At 54.4% G+C, this 11,109-nt stretch overlaps 1 protein-coding gene across 5 annotated transcripts in view; it reads right to left on the bottom strand.

The window, feature by feature from the left end:
* The window catches only part of MAP7D1 (MAP7 domain containing 1), a 14,099-nt gene extending 6,890 nt beyond the window's left edge, over window positions 1–7,209 (bottom strand). The window contains exons 1-11 of one of the 5 annotated variants that reach the window (XM_014541539.1): window positions 6,833–7,208; window positions 6,567–6,635; window positions 5,862–6,025; window positions 4,993–5,107; window positions 3,491–3,601; window positions 2,232–2,354; window positions 1,963–2,135; window positions 1,716–1,861; window positions 691–1,019; window positions 229–406; window positions 1–132 (exon numbers count right to left, since the gene is read on the bottom strand). In XM_014541539.1, coding sequence (XP_014397025.1) covers window positions 1–132; window positions 229–406; window positions 691–1,019; window positions 1,716–1,861; window positions 1,963–2,135; window positions 2,232–2,354; window positions 3,491–3,601; window positions 4,993–5,107; window positions 5,862–6,025; window positions 6,567–6,635; window positions 6,833–7,181 — 1,889 coding nt within the window. In that variant the 5' untranslated portion in view covers window positions 7,182–7,208. Of the gene's footprint in view, window positions 133–228; window positions 407–690; window positions 1,020–1,715; window positions 1,862–1,962; window positions 2,355–3,490; window positions 3,602–4,992; window positions 5,108–5,861; window positions 6,026–6,566; window positions 6,636–6,832 lie in introns of all 5 variants that reach the window. The other 4 variants (XM_014541538.1, XM_014541537.1, XM_014541541.1 and 1 more) reach the window with 4 other exon arrangements.
* Between the last annotated feature and the right edge of the window lie 3,900 nt (window positions 7,210–11,109).

Below are 11,109 nucleotides of genomic sequence, written 5' to 3'. Positions count from 1 at the left end.
TGCAGCCGCTCCTGCTCTTCCTGCTCGGCCTGCGCCTTCTCTCGGGCCTCCTGCTCCTCCCGCCTCCGGGCCTCTGCCTCCCTCTCAGCCCGGGCCTCGGCCTCTCGGGCCAGCTGCTCCTCTCGCATTCGCCTGGGGGACAAAGGAAACTCGTGCTCGGTCCCGCGCTTCTTTAGCAGCCTCCATATGGGCCCCCTTCGTCCCCCTCAGTCCCACGGGTGCACGCACTTGTCCCTTTCTGCCTGCAGCCTCCGCTCCTGTTCCTCGCGCTCCCGCTGCTCCCGGGCCTGGCGCCGCTTCTCAGCCAGGAGCCGAGTAGCCTCCTCGCGGTCTGTGGTGCCGGCCATGGGTTTGCTGGGGGTCGCTGGGGGGGCCGGGGCTGGGGGTGAGGTCAGGACAGCAGTATCTGGAGTGGAAACAAGGTCCAGGAGTCAGCTCAGGCACCTCCAGCACCCCTGCATGCCTGCTTCCCGGACCTCAGGGTGACGCACCCATTCAACTTCTGCCATCAACTTAGACATGAGCTCTTCTTCTCTGGCCTGTGCCCTGGGGTGACCTGCTGAAGGTCCTATCTTCCAAAACCCAGTCGGCAGTCATCTCTGGGCCCACACCTCTGACCACCTCCCCCACGCAGGGCAAGCTGTCTTTTCTTGCCCTGCCCACCTTTCCGCCTCCTCCCTTCATGCCCACCTGCAGGGGTCTCGGCTGTGGGCTGTTCCTTCTGGGGCTGGGCTGGGGTGGGTGAGGGCACAGGCGAGGGTGCCGGTGAGGCCAGGGCTGCAGGCTCCTTCTCTTCACTGGCCTTGCCCTTGTTCTGGTTCTTGTCCTCGGGTCCTGCCGCACTGGGGTTCTCCTTTGCCTCATCCTTCCTCCGAACCCGCCCCTTGGGTGATGCAGTGGTGCCTCGAGGGGATGGTGGTTTTGGGGGTAGAGCATGGTTGGGCCCTGGGCTGGGGCAGGGAGAGGCAGGCCTGTGCCAGGATGTGGAGGGAGAGGATGGCCGGGCCTTAGATTTGGGACTGAGAGAAAAGGGAAATGTTAAGCCTGGAGGGAAGAGTCCACACATACATATACACACCCTGGGCATGTCATTCCTCAGGGAACTGTCCCTTCCAGGCTAGGCCAGCACCCCCACCTTATATGCTCTCACATAACCATAGTATTTCCTTTGAGAGTATATATCCCAGTTTGCAATTACATATTCTTTTAAAAATATATATATGTTTTCAGAAAGAGAGAGGAAGGGAGAGAAACATCGATCTGCTGCCTTCTGCACGCCCCCTACTGGAGATCAAGCCCACAACTTGGGCATGTGCCCTGACTGGGAAATGAATGGGGACCTCTTTGTGCATGGGACGTGCTCAACCAACTGAACTTCATCGGCGAGGGCTACACATTCATTTGATTAATGTTGTTTCCCCAATAGTCAGCAAGATTAATAAGAGCAAGAATGAGGCGTGGTTTGGCTCACCAAAGTGTCCCTAGCACCCAGAACAGTACCTGGCAGGTCCATTCATTCACTCAGTAGGTATTTGTTGAGAGCTTACCAGGTGCTAGGCACTGTTCTGGGTGCTAAGATACTTCGGTGATCAAAACACTCAAAAATAAAAGAAAATCTGCCCTCACGGAGTTTTCATTCTAGAGGTGGGTGCCCAACAAATATTTATGAATGAATGAATAAATGAATGGCCTGGTGACATGCAGGCTGTGCCCACCTGAGTTCAGAAGCCGCGCCAGCAGAGAGGCGTGGGCGTGGAGAGGCAGGCAGTGACTGACGCTTCTTGAGGCTGCGCTCCCGGGCCAGGGCACTCTTTTCCTTCTCATTTTCCCGCTCCTTGTCCTTCTTCTCCTTTTTCTGCACCTAGTGAGGAAGGGGATGGAGAGTGGGAGGCAGGGAACAGAAGTCAGTGGTGCCCACAGTCCCAAGCTGGGCTCCCTGTGCCCACCTGCACGGCTACTTACCGGTGAGGACTGGGGCCTGCGGTGGACCGGGGTGGGGCTGCCCATCGAGCTGGGCTTGCGGCGCTCCCCACGCTCCCCGGAGGAGGGGGTGCAGCGGTGCATGCTGCTGCGGGGGGCGCTGCATGGTGGCATCAGGGGACTGGCAGAGGCCGAGCGCGGGCACACCGGCACGGCTGCAGAAGGATGAGTGCGGTTGGGATGTGGCCCACACGTGAGGCTGGCCACTGCCCGGCCCCTCATGGGGGCTCTCCCAGGGCCGCTGCCCCTACCCTGGTCTCGGCCATTGCGGGGCAGTGTGACTGCACTGCGACTCCGTGCCAGGAAGGAGAGGGTGGGCGTCATGAGACGGTCCACAATGCTGCTCTCCCAGGCGCTCAGCTGCAGGCTTCGATCTAGGGGGAGAATGCCAGGAGGAGCTGGTTACCGCAGGGGAGCCGCAGGGAACAAACAAAAGCAAAACGGGGTGGCCAGGTACCATCCCATGGCAAGCCCAAGGAGTCTCCCCAGGAGGGCTCTATCCTGATCACCCCTGGCCACACTTCTCGCCCTCAGGTCTGACCCCCACTGCAGACCAAGGCAACAAGACAAAGTGCTGTATAGCATGAGGGTCCGCTCCTACCACTCCCCGCAGATGGAAGGGCTCTGAACTGTGAGTATAGCAAGAAGCTGCCAGTAAGGGTCCACTGTAGGGCCCTTTCCCTCCTGCCATCAGAGGGCTGGGGGGGCATGACCCCAAGGATTTGGGACAGTAAGGGTCCTTGTGCTCCTCTGACTCAGGAGAGTCCTAACTTTTACGCATCCCATGTCAGGGTGAGGCTGCTAGGGGGCCTGGCTGCCCTGGGCCACCCTCCTCTGTCCCCTCAGCTGCTGAGTTATTTTTAAGTCTCAGTCAGGTGGGTTTGGTACAACAGCTGATTTGGTTGCTAGGCAACAGAGCAACCAAATAAAAGCTGGAGAAACTTATAAATAGCTCCTACCATGGCCCTTCACATGTGAGCACCAGGGCAGTGAGAAGAAGGGGCCATGCCACCCTGGTTGGCCACAGCTCTGGAGCCAGCCACGACCATGGCTGGGGTTCTAAGGTAGAGAAGGCAGGATTGCATGGACCCTCTAGGGTGGAGCCAGAAAAAGGGGCTCCCTCCACACACATAGCACCCAAGCTAGTCTGGTACTCGGGGGCAAGGCCACCTGCCTAAGGCTGGCCTAGGCCAGCTGGCTGTGGTTGGAGATGCGGCTGCCTGCCCATTCCCACCCCCACCCCCACCTGCTCTCGAGGCCCCTGCCAGGCTCTCTGCCTGCTCTCTGCCCTTTGTCTCTGTTCTCCTCCCTGCAGGGCACATCTCTGTCCTCAGGGTCCAGACCCAAATGCCGGCTCCCCCGAGGGGCACAGAACCCCAGGAGGGGTAGAGTGGGGATGGAGACCTAGAGCATGTGAGGACTCTGGGGACCTGGGGTTCTTGCTGAGCTCTGGAGGCTTGTTGGGAGCTACAAGGGACTCTGGAGGGAGCAGGGCTGGGCCTTCTCTTACTTCTACTGGGGGAGTTCCAGAGCGTGGCAGAGGACTTTGAGAGCCGCTTGTTGATTATAGAGTCCACGTGTTTGGGCAGGTTTACTGCCGACACAGAGCACCTGCTCCCACCTAGAGGGGAAAAGACACGGCATTAGGGCCGGGCCACACAGGAGCCGGGGCACACTGAGGCCTTCCATGCAGGATGCTCCGCGGGCAGGTGGGAAAGGGAGGAGTGGGCAGGCTAGGAAGAGGAGGAGGAGGCAGACTTGGCTCTGGGAGGAGGGTTGGGGTAGGTGATCAGGGACAACCTGTATTGGGGGAGCCGACGGAGAAGGAACAGAGGGAGGAGATGGAGTAAAACTAGAGAAACTACAGCCTTCCTGGCCCAGAAGCCATTCCCTAGGGCTGGGCGCTGCAAGCTCTCCCCCACAGCCACCCAGCGCCGCACTTGCTGACACTGCCCAGCCAAGGCGCCCTGGCCACAACACCCACGCGCTGGGACGATGCAGAGACGTTCCTAAACAGAGGAACCCACAGTCACAGTCATTTGCACAAATCCACATATTCATACAGACACAAAAGACATGCAGGCACAGGCATATAGAGTGATAGGCACTTCTGCATGCACACGTGTGTGCAGACATGCACAGTTACAGAAACACAAACACTGAGAGATAGCATGTCAGACCCAGATGCATACAGGCACGAACACATCAAAGCAACTTAATTATGGTATTTGTAACAGCTAACATTTGTTGGATGCTTACCATGTACCAGGCACTGTGCTGGGCACCACACACATGTTACCTCACTTGATCCTCCCAAACATCTACCTACAACCTCGGAGGCAAGTAGTATTGTTATCCCCATTTTACAGACGAAGAAAGTGAGACATCGAGAAGTTAGAGGTCACACCACAAGAGCCAGAGCTGGGGTCCTAACCCAATTCTGTCTGACTTGGGAGTCCTCACCAAGGTCCACAAGGCCACGAACACACCAAGGCAAACATATTAAGACACACAATGCCCAGATCCATGAGCACATACACCGAAAGATACACAGCTGGAAACACTGAACCCTGCCATTACATAAAGATATGCAAACATGCCAGCAAAGAATCAGACCAAAATCCATGATGGCCCTATGTGAAGGAAACTCAGAGACAAAAATCTACCCTCCAAGACAGGTACATAAGGGGTGGGAGGGTCGGGGGGCGCAAGACAGTTTTCTTTAAATATCCCGTGTCTACAGGGCATTAGAGTCCTCTTTTACATATCATCAACTAATAATAATTGTCAGGAGCAAAGAAGGCTAAACCTAAAATGACGGGTTTGACGAGCAAACCAAATGAAGAGAATCCATCTCTGACTGGATAGTGCAGGTCCTTGAGAAGGGACAATTTGGTCCACAGACCATTCCAGAAGCCACAAGTCACACGAAGCAAGGCATACCTGCTGCAGGGAGCTGCCAGTCCTTGCACTGCAGCTGCTCCCTTCCACCAGCCCCTCCAGCCCACTCACTGGTCTTACGTCCCGGGGAGCTGTGATGCAGGGCCCCTGCCCAGGACCAGCGCTGCTGCCGGATTTCAGCCCATGTTTTCTTCACTGACCGCTGGATGGCTGCTTCATAGCGCTCCTGGTGGGGAGGGCGAGAAGAGGGAAGTCTGGGTTCAAAATCCTTCATCGTACCAGGGAGAAAGAGCCCTCTCTCTCCTGGGACAGTGCCCTTCCCCAGAAGTTTTCTCTGACTCATTGCAGGTAACCAAGGTTACGGAATCCTCGCTATGATTAAGGACCATCTGCAGCAGATCCCTTGTTCTTGGGGAGCTTTTCACTGTTCTTGAGTCATTTCCTGAGCATATGAGCTGTTTCTCCGAGCACAGGGTGGGACTCTCCCTGCTGGGGCTCCCAGGTGGGGTCATGTCCCCTTGGCACTGCGGGTCCTGACCTTGAGGCAACGTTTTCCTTTCAGGCTGAGGCCGATGGGCAGAGCCAGGCCACGCTTTCCTTTCATTTCCTCACTGATGCTCAAGCCAAGGCTCTCCTCACCTGTGGAGCTCAGCACACTCACCCAGACTCATCTCTGCATGCAAACACCCACACACACACACGTACACACACCCCCCCACACACACACACACACACACACACACACACACACTGTCTGACAGCACACAGTTACAGGTGCCCACCTTGGCAAGTACTGACCCGACCATGTCTGCAGTTGCACAGATGGCCAGATATCAAACCCACAGAGACCCAATGAGAGGTGTGAACACAGATATAACCATGTAGACAGAGGTGACGCAGAGGCGCAAACACAGATGTGTGTACAGATGTGTGCGCACATGGGCACGCAGGGCCACGCCCGGAAGTCAACATAAACGCACCTTGTTTTTCTCCAGCTTCTGCCGCTGCCGCTCCTCCAGAGCTGCTCGGCGCTGCTCGGCTTTGAGCCGCTGCTCCTCCAGCCGCCGCCGGCGCTCCTGCAGCTGCTTCTCCCGCAGGGCCTTGGCCTTCTCCTCCTTCTCCAGCCACACTGCCTTCTTGGCCGCTGTGGGAAAGGGGCCCCAAGGGGTGTGAGGGATTCTGCAGAGGGAGGACCTTCCCTGTTACCCGGCCCTGCTGGGTCTTTCTCCTGCCTGCTTGGTGGGGAGGTGCCTCTGCGCTCAGACTCCCCCTCAAATTAAAAGGTTTCCTGCTGACGGGCTCAGGCCTTAGAATGGGAGGCCTAGTTCTCCCCCACTGGCCTCACAGTCACTTGGCACTGAGAACAATTGAGTTCTTTAGAGCCAGACCCCTGTCTGACTTTGGGGCCTGTTGGACTGATTTCCGTGGGCTGTGATTAAAAGCATGAGCCTCTGGTCTGAATCGTGGGTACTCCATGAGCTATGTGACTTCAGCAAATGATTTCATCTCTCTGAGCCTCAGTTTCCTCATCCTCAAAATGGGTTAAGAGCATCAGCTGGGATGATGCGGGTACTGCTCTCAGCACAGTCCACATAATTAAGTGTCCAGAAGTGTTCATGTTAATAGGGCATTAATGATGATGATGATGATGTTGAGGAAGATGATGATGTTTCCTAAACACTCACCCAGGTACTTGGCCCGCTCTTCTCGCCGCTCCTTTGCCAGTTTGTGTCTCTCTCCTGCCTTCTTCGCATCTTAGTAGAGGGAACAAGAATAGATTTAGGTCAAGTGACTCTTCCAAAGGATAGTCAGCCTCGGGGACCCTCCCCCCTAGGACCTCACCCCATCCCTTTCCCATCTCCTCCTGGGCAGAGATTCCCTCTGGTGGTGTCAATAGGGCTGGGACCCTGAGCTAAGGGATCTGGGCCAGGACTAAGGACATCACACACACCTTGCTTGGCAGAAGGGCTATCAGAGGCTGGCCCTGTCGTTGGAGATGGCTGGCTGCTCCTTCGGGGAGGCCTGGAATCCCGTGGGCCTGTGGCTGGTGGGGTGGGTCCCCTGGTCTTCGCTTCTGAGAAAGGGGACTCTTCCTGCTGAGGGGCTGGTCTAGGCCCTACTGGCCCTGGGGGGCTCTCTGGTTCCAGTGGGAGCTGCTTAGAGTTAGTGGCATTCTTCATGGCGGGAGGGGTGTCTGGGGGAGTGTCGGGCACCAGGGCTGACATCGGTGGTGGCGGCGGCGGCGGAGAGGGATCACCTTCTGGAGAAGGTCTTGGCTCTGGGGGCGTCCTGGCTGCCATCGCTGGAACCAACACAAGAGATGAGAGTCAGACAGTACATCTGCACCATCAGTTCAATTCGAAGCTCTTTCCTTGCCCAACTGACTTGTTCATTCATTCACCCAACATGTTCATTGAGTTCCTTCTATGTACCAGGCACTGTTCCAGACACTAATGATATAATGGTGAGAAAATAGCCATGGTCCCACCCTCGGGCAGGGCAGACAAAGAGCCAGGCAGTTACAGTAGGAATAAGTACTCTGTCGCGGGTAACATAGCAGAGATGGTTAACCTACATTTGGGGGTTTCCTGAAGAAGTAACAATGAAGCTGAGCTCTGAAAGATGAGCTAGAGTTGGCAAAATCAGGAGGAGAGGGTTCTGGCAAAAAGAGCGTTTGCAAAGGGGCGGAAGGGAGCAGGCTGTGTGCTGGAAAAACTGAGGAGCCCTGCCCAGGTAGCTCAGTTGGTTTGAGTGTCGCCCCGATACACCAAGGTTGTGGGTTTGATCCTCAGCCAGGGCATATACAAGAATCAACCAATTAATACGTAGATTAGTGGAACAACAAAGCAACGTTTCTCTCCCCTTCTTCACTCTCTAAAATAATAATTTAAAAAAAAATCCCACAAACAACAACAACAACAAAAACACCTGAGAAGTTTGTAGCACTTATTGCCGCACCAAATGGTAATGACTGGTTTCCACGTCTGCCTCCCTCACCTTTCTGCTTTACCTCAGGGTCACAGTGCCCAACCCCAGGTCTGGTTCTCAGAGGGTGCCAGTGCTGGGCACATGGGACTGGAGAAGAGGAGGGATATAGCATGGGCACAAGTAGGATCCCCAACTGGATGGGCAACCAGCTATGTCCACTTTGTGGTCTTTTCTTCTTTTCCAACCACCCTCAGATTTCTTCTTTTAAGACATTAGTGTTTCAGGGTCCCTGTACAAGATACCAAAGAGCCAAGGCAGGAAGCCACATGACTTGGTATGCACCTGCGTATGCACACATGTGAGCACATGTACACTATGGGCAGCTGAAAGACCGGCCTCAGCGTTAGTTGAGGGCCCAATTCTGATGTCACTATCCCAAGACAGGACGGGAGGGCCCGCTTCCCTGGCAGGTAACCTTGGGCAAGTGAATCAACTCCTCTAAGCCTCAGCTTTCATATCTGTAAAATGGGGCAGTGATCCCAAGCCAGCAGGATGTCAGTAAAGTGCCAGGAAACAGCATTTCCCTCCCTCTCCCTGTGGGTCTTACAAAGCTCCCGAAGAGAAGCCTCTGCGTGTTGAGCCCTAGTGCCATCTGCTGCGACTCTGAACACTAAAGGGACCAGTGGGGGACACAGCCACTGACCTGGGCTTAGGCAGCAAGGCCAGGGTCCATGGGAAGGTGAATCTAGGGAAGCATTGCTTGCTCCGATTAGGTGCCCTCACTATACTAGGTTCTCTCTTCTGGGGACTCTGGCCCTTTCGGGAGGTGGCAAACTCCCCATCCCTATGGGTGGCAATGTGTGTGCAGGGACTCCCAAGGTACCGCCTTTGGGAGGGGATGCCTTTTTTAGAGGAGACAGGTGTCCAGTGGTTGAGTATGGGCTGTAAAGGCAGACTATTTGAATGCGAATTCCGGCTTTCCCACTAACTGTGTGACCTTGGGCTAGTTACAGACCCTCTCTGTACCACAGCTCCTCTTCTATAAAATGCAGACAGTACCTACCTCACAGGATTGTGAGGAGTGTTAGTGATAAGAATAACCACTAACGCTTATATATATTTCCCAAGAGCTTCCTAAACTGAAAGCACTTTACACATTAGTTTAGTCCTCACTGAAAATACTTAGGAAGGAGGCACTATAAATATCTCTCTTGTACAGATGAGGAAGGTAAAGCAAAGAGACACTGAGTAAAGTGATTTGAGGTCACTCAGCTGGTAAGTGACGGAGGCTGGACTTGAACCCAGCATCTGTCACCAGAATCCACGTTCTTACTCATTTCACCAGCCTGCCTCTGTTTAAGCAGCATGAGGTCATAGATGTTACATAATGAAATTATGTAAGGCTCACACTATTTTCCCCTCATTCCTCCCCTTCTAGCTTCCTGGGCTCCAGGCAAGAGCCTCAGCTGAGGCCCTGTCTCCCCAAGAGCCCTGAGACTCCATGCCAGTCCAGCCAGCGCTCCCCGCGCCAGCTCCTGGCTGCCTGGTCATGGCTGGTCTATTTCCCGGCCACCTGCAAACTCCCTTCCAGCTCTCATCAGCAACAAAACTACCGCAGGTCCGGGAATAATGTAGTTTCATACAACATCCTTTTGCTATAATATTGATGAGGTACCACAGGAGCGTAACTCTTGTTTATATCAGTTAGCCTATGGTAAAATTGGTCTCCTTGTATGTTGTTTCACTTACAGTCACAGAACCTGTTGACGGCGTTGAGGACTTACTACCCACCAGGAGCTGAGCTAGACCCTCTGTATCTCCATCCTGCATCTTCACATGAACTCTGAGAGGCAGAGATTCTGATCCCCATTATACAATGAGATAATCAAAGCTTACCCCACTGAGCAGATTTGCCAGGGTCATAGAACTAGTACGGGGCAGCATTTGAACCCAGAACTGTTTGGGGCCAAAAGGCCTTGGCTTGTAAATACTAAGCTTGAAGGCTGAGGGTGAGGCCTGTATGCTGCCATTCTCCTAGCACCTGTGCGTGCTGCAGGTGTTGCAAGGAAAACTCGTAGGTGGATGTTTGTCTAGAGACCTAGGCAAATCACACCCACCAGGCAAGACAGAGAATCTCCAACTAGGTCCTGATAAGCCGTGTAAAGGGAACCTGGGAGGAGGGCGAGCGGGAGGCTTGGACAACCTGGACCTGGTGTCTGACGCAGCGAAGTAGAAAGGTCTTAGAGTCGGAGAGGCCTGAGTGGGGAATCCTAGCTCCGCTGTGGGACCTTGGGCAAGCCCCGAACCTGTTTCCTCAGCAAGTTGTTGGGACCGATGGTGAGTAGGTATATCGTGTCTGGCACCTGCCCGATAGAATCTGTCCACCTCTTCCCATCTCCGCCACAAGAACCCGTGTGGTCAGGCCTCCACTCCCATTGCTCCACGACACTGCTCTTCTCAAGGTCTCCAGTGACCTCCACATTGTTCAATCCAACCTATCAGCCACATCTGACACAGTGGGTTCTTGCTGCTCCTTGAACACTTCCTTGCTTAGGCTTTCAAGACACATACTCTCCTGATTTTCCCTCTCTTGCTGGCTATGACTTTTCAGAGTTCTTTGATGACCCCTCCTTAGCTTGCTAACCTCTCAGTGCCCAGTGCCCCAGGGCTCAGTGGAGGACCTCATCTCCTTTCTGTCTCCACGCACTCCCTCAGTGACCTCATCCAGACTCACGGCTTTAAATACCAGCACTCTGCTGACAACCAAATTTGCTTCTCCAGCCAAGACCGCTCCCTTGAGTTCCAGTTTCGCTCATGCAACTCCCTACTTCATACCCCTGGATGTCTTACAGACACCCCAAATCTAACACATCCAGAACTGAGTTCCGAATATTCCCTCCCCCAAACGCTGCTCCTCCCCCAGTCTTCCCCACCTCAGTCAATGGCAGCCCTGTCCTTCCAGTTTCTCAGGCCAAAACCCTTGGACTCATTTTAGAATCTTTTCTTATCTCACATCCCACATCTAATCTCTCAATAAATCTCTTTTGGCTCAATGTGCAAAATATATTCTGGATCCAATCGCTTTTACTATCTTCACTTCTAGTGTTTCACCCACTACCATCCGCTATAAAAGCCCACCCAGTGCTACTCTTTGTTCCCCTTTGGCCATTTCTCAACACAGCAGCAAGTGATTCTGTTTTAAAATAAGTCAGATCAAATCACTCCTCTGCCAAAATTCTCCAAGATGCCCCATCTGCCGGGGAGGAAAAATCAAAGGCATCACATGGCCTCTGGGGCCCG

This window comes from Myotis brandtii, unplaced genomic scaffold (assembly GCF_000412655.1).
Source record: "Myotis brandtii unplaced genomic scaffold, ASM41265v1 scaffold274, whole genome shotgun sequence".
NCBI classification, from domain to species: Eukaryota; Metazoa; Chordata; class Mammalia; order Chiroptera; family Vespertilionidae; genus Myotis; species Myotis brandtii.
This window is presented reverse-complemented; position numbering and strand designations above follow the sequence as displayed.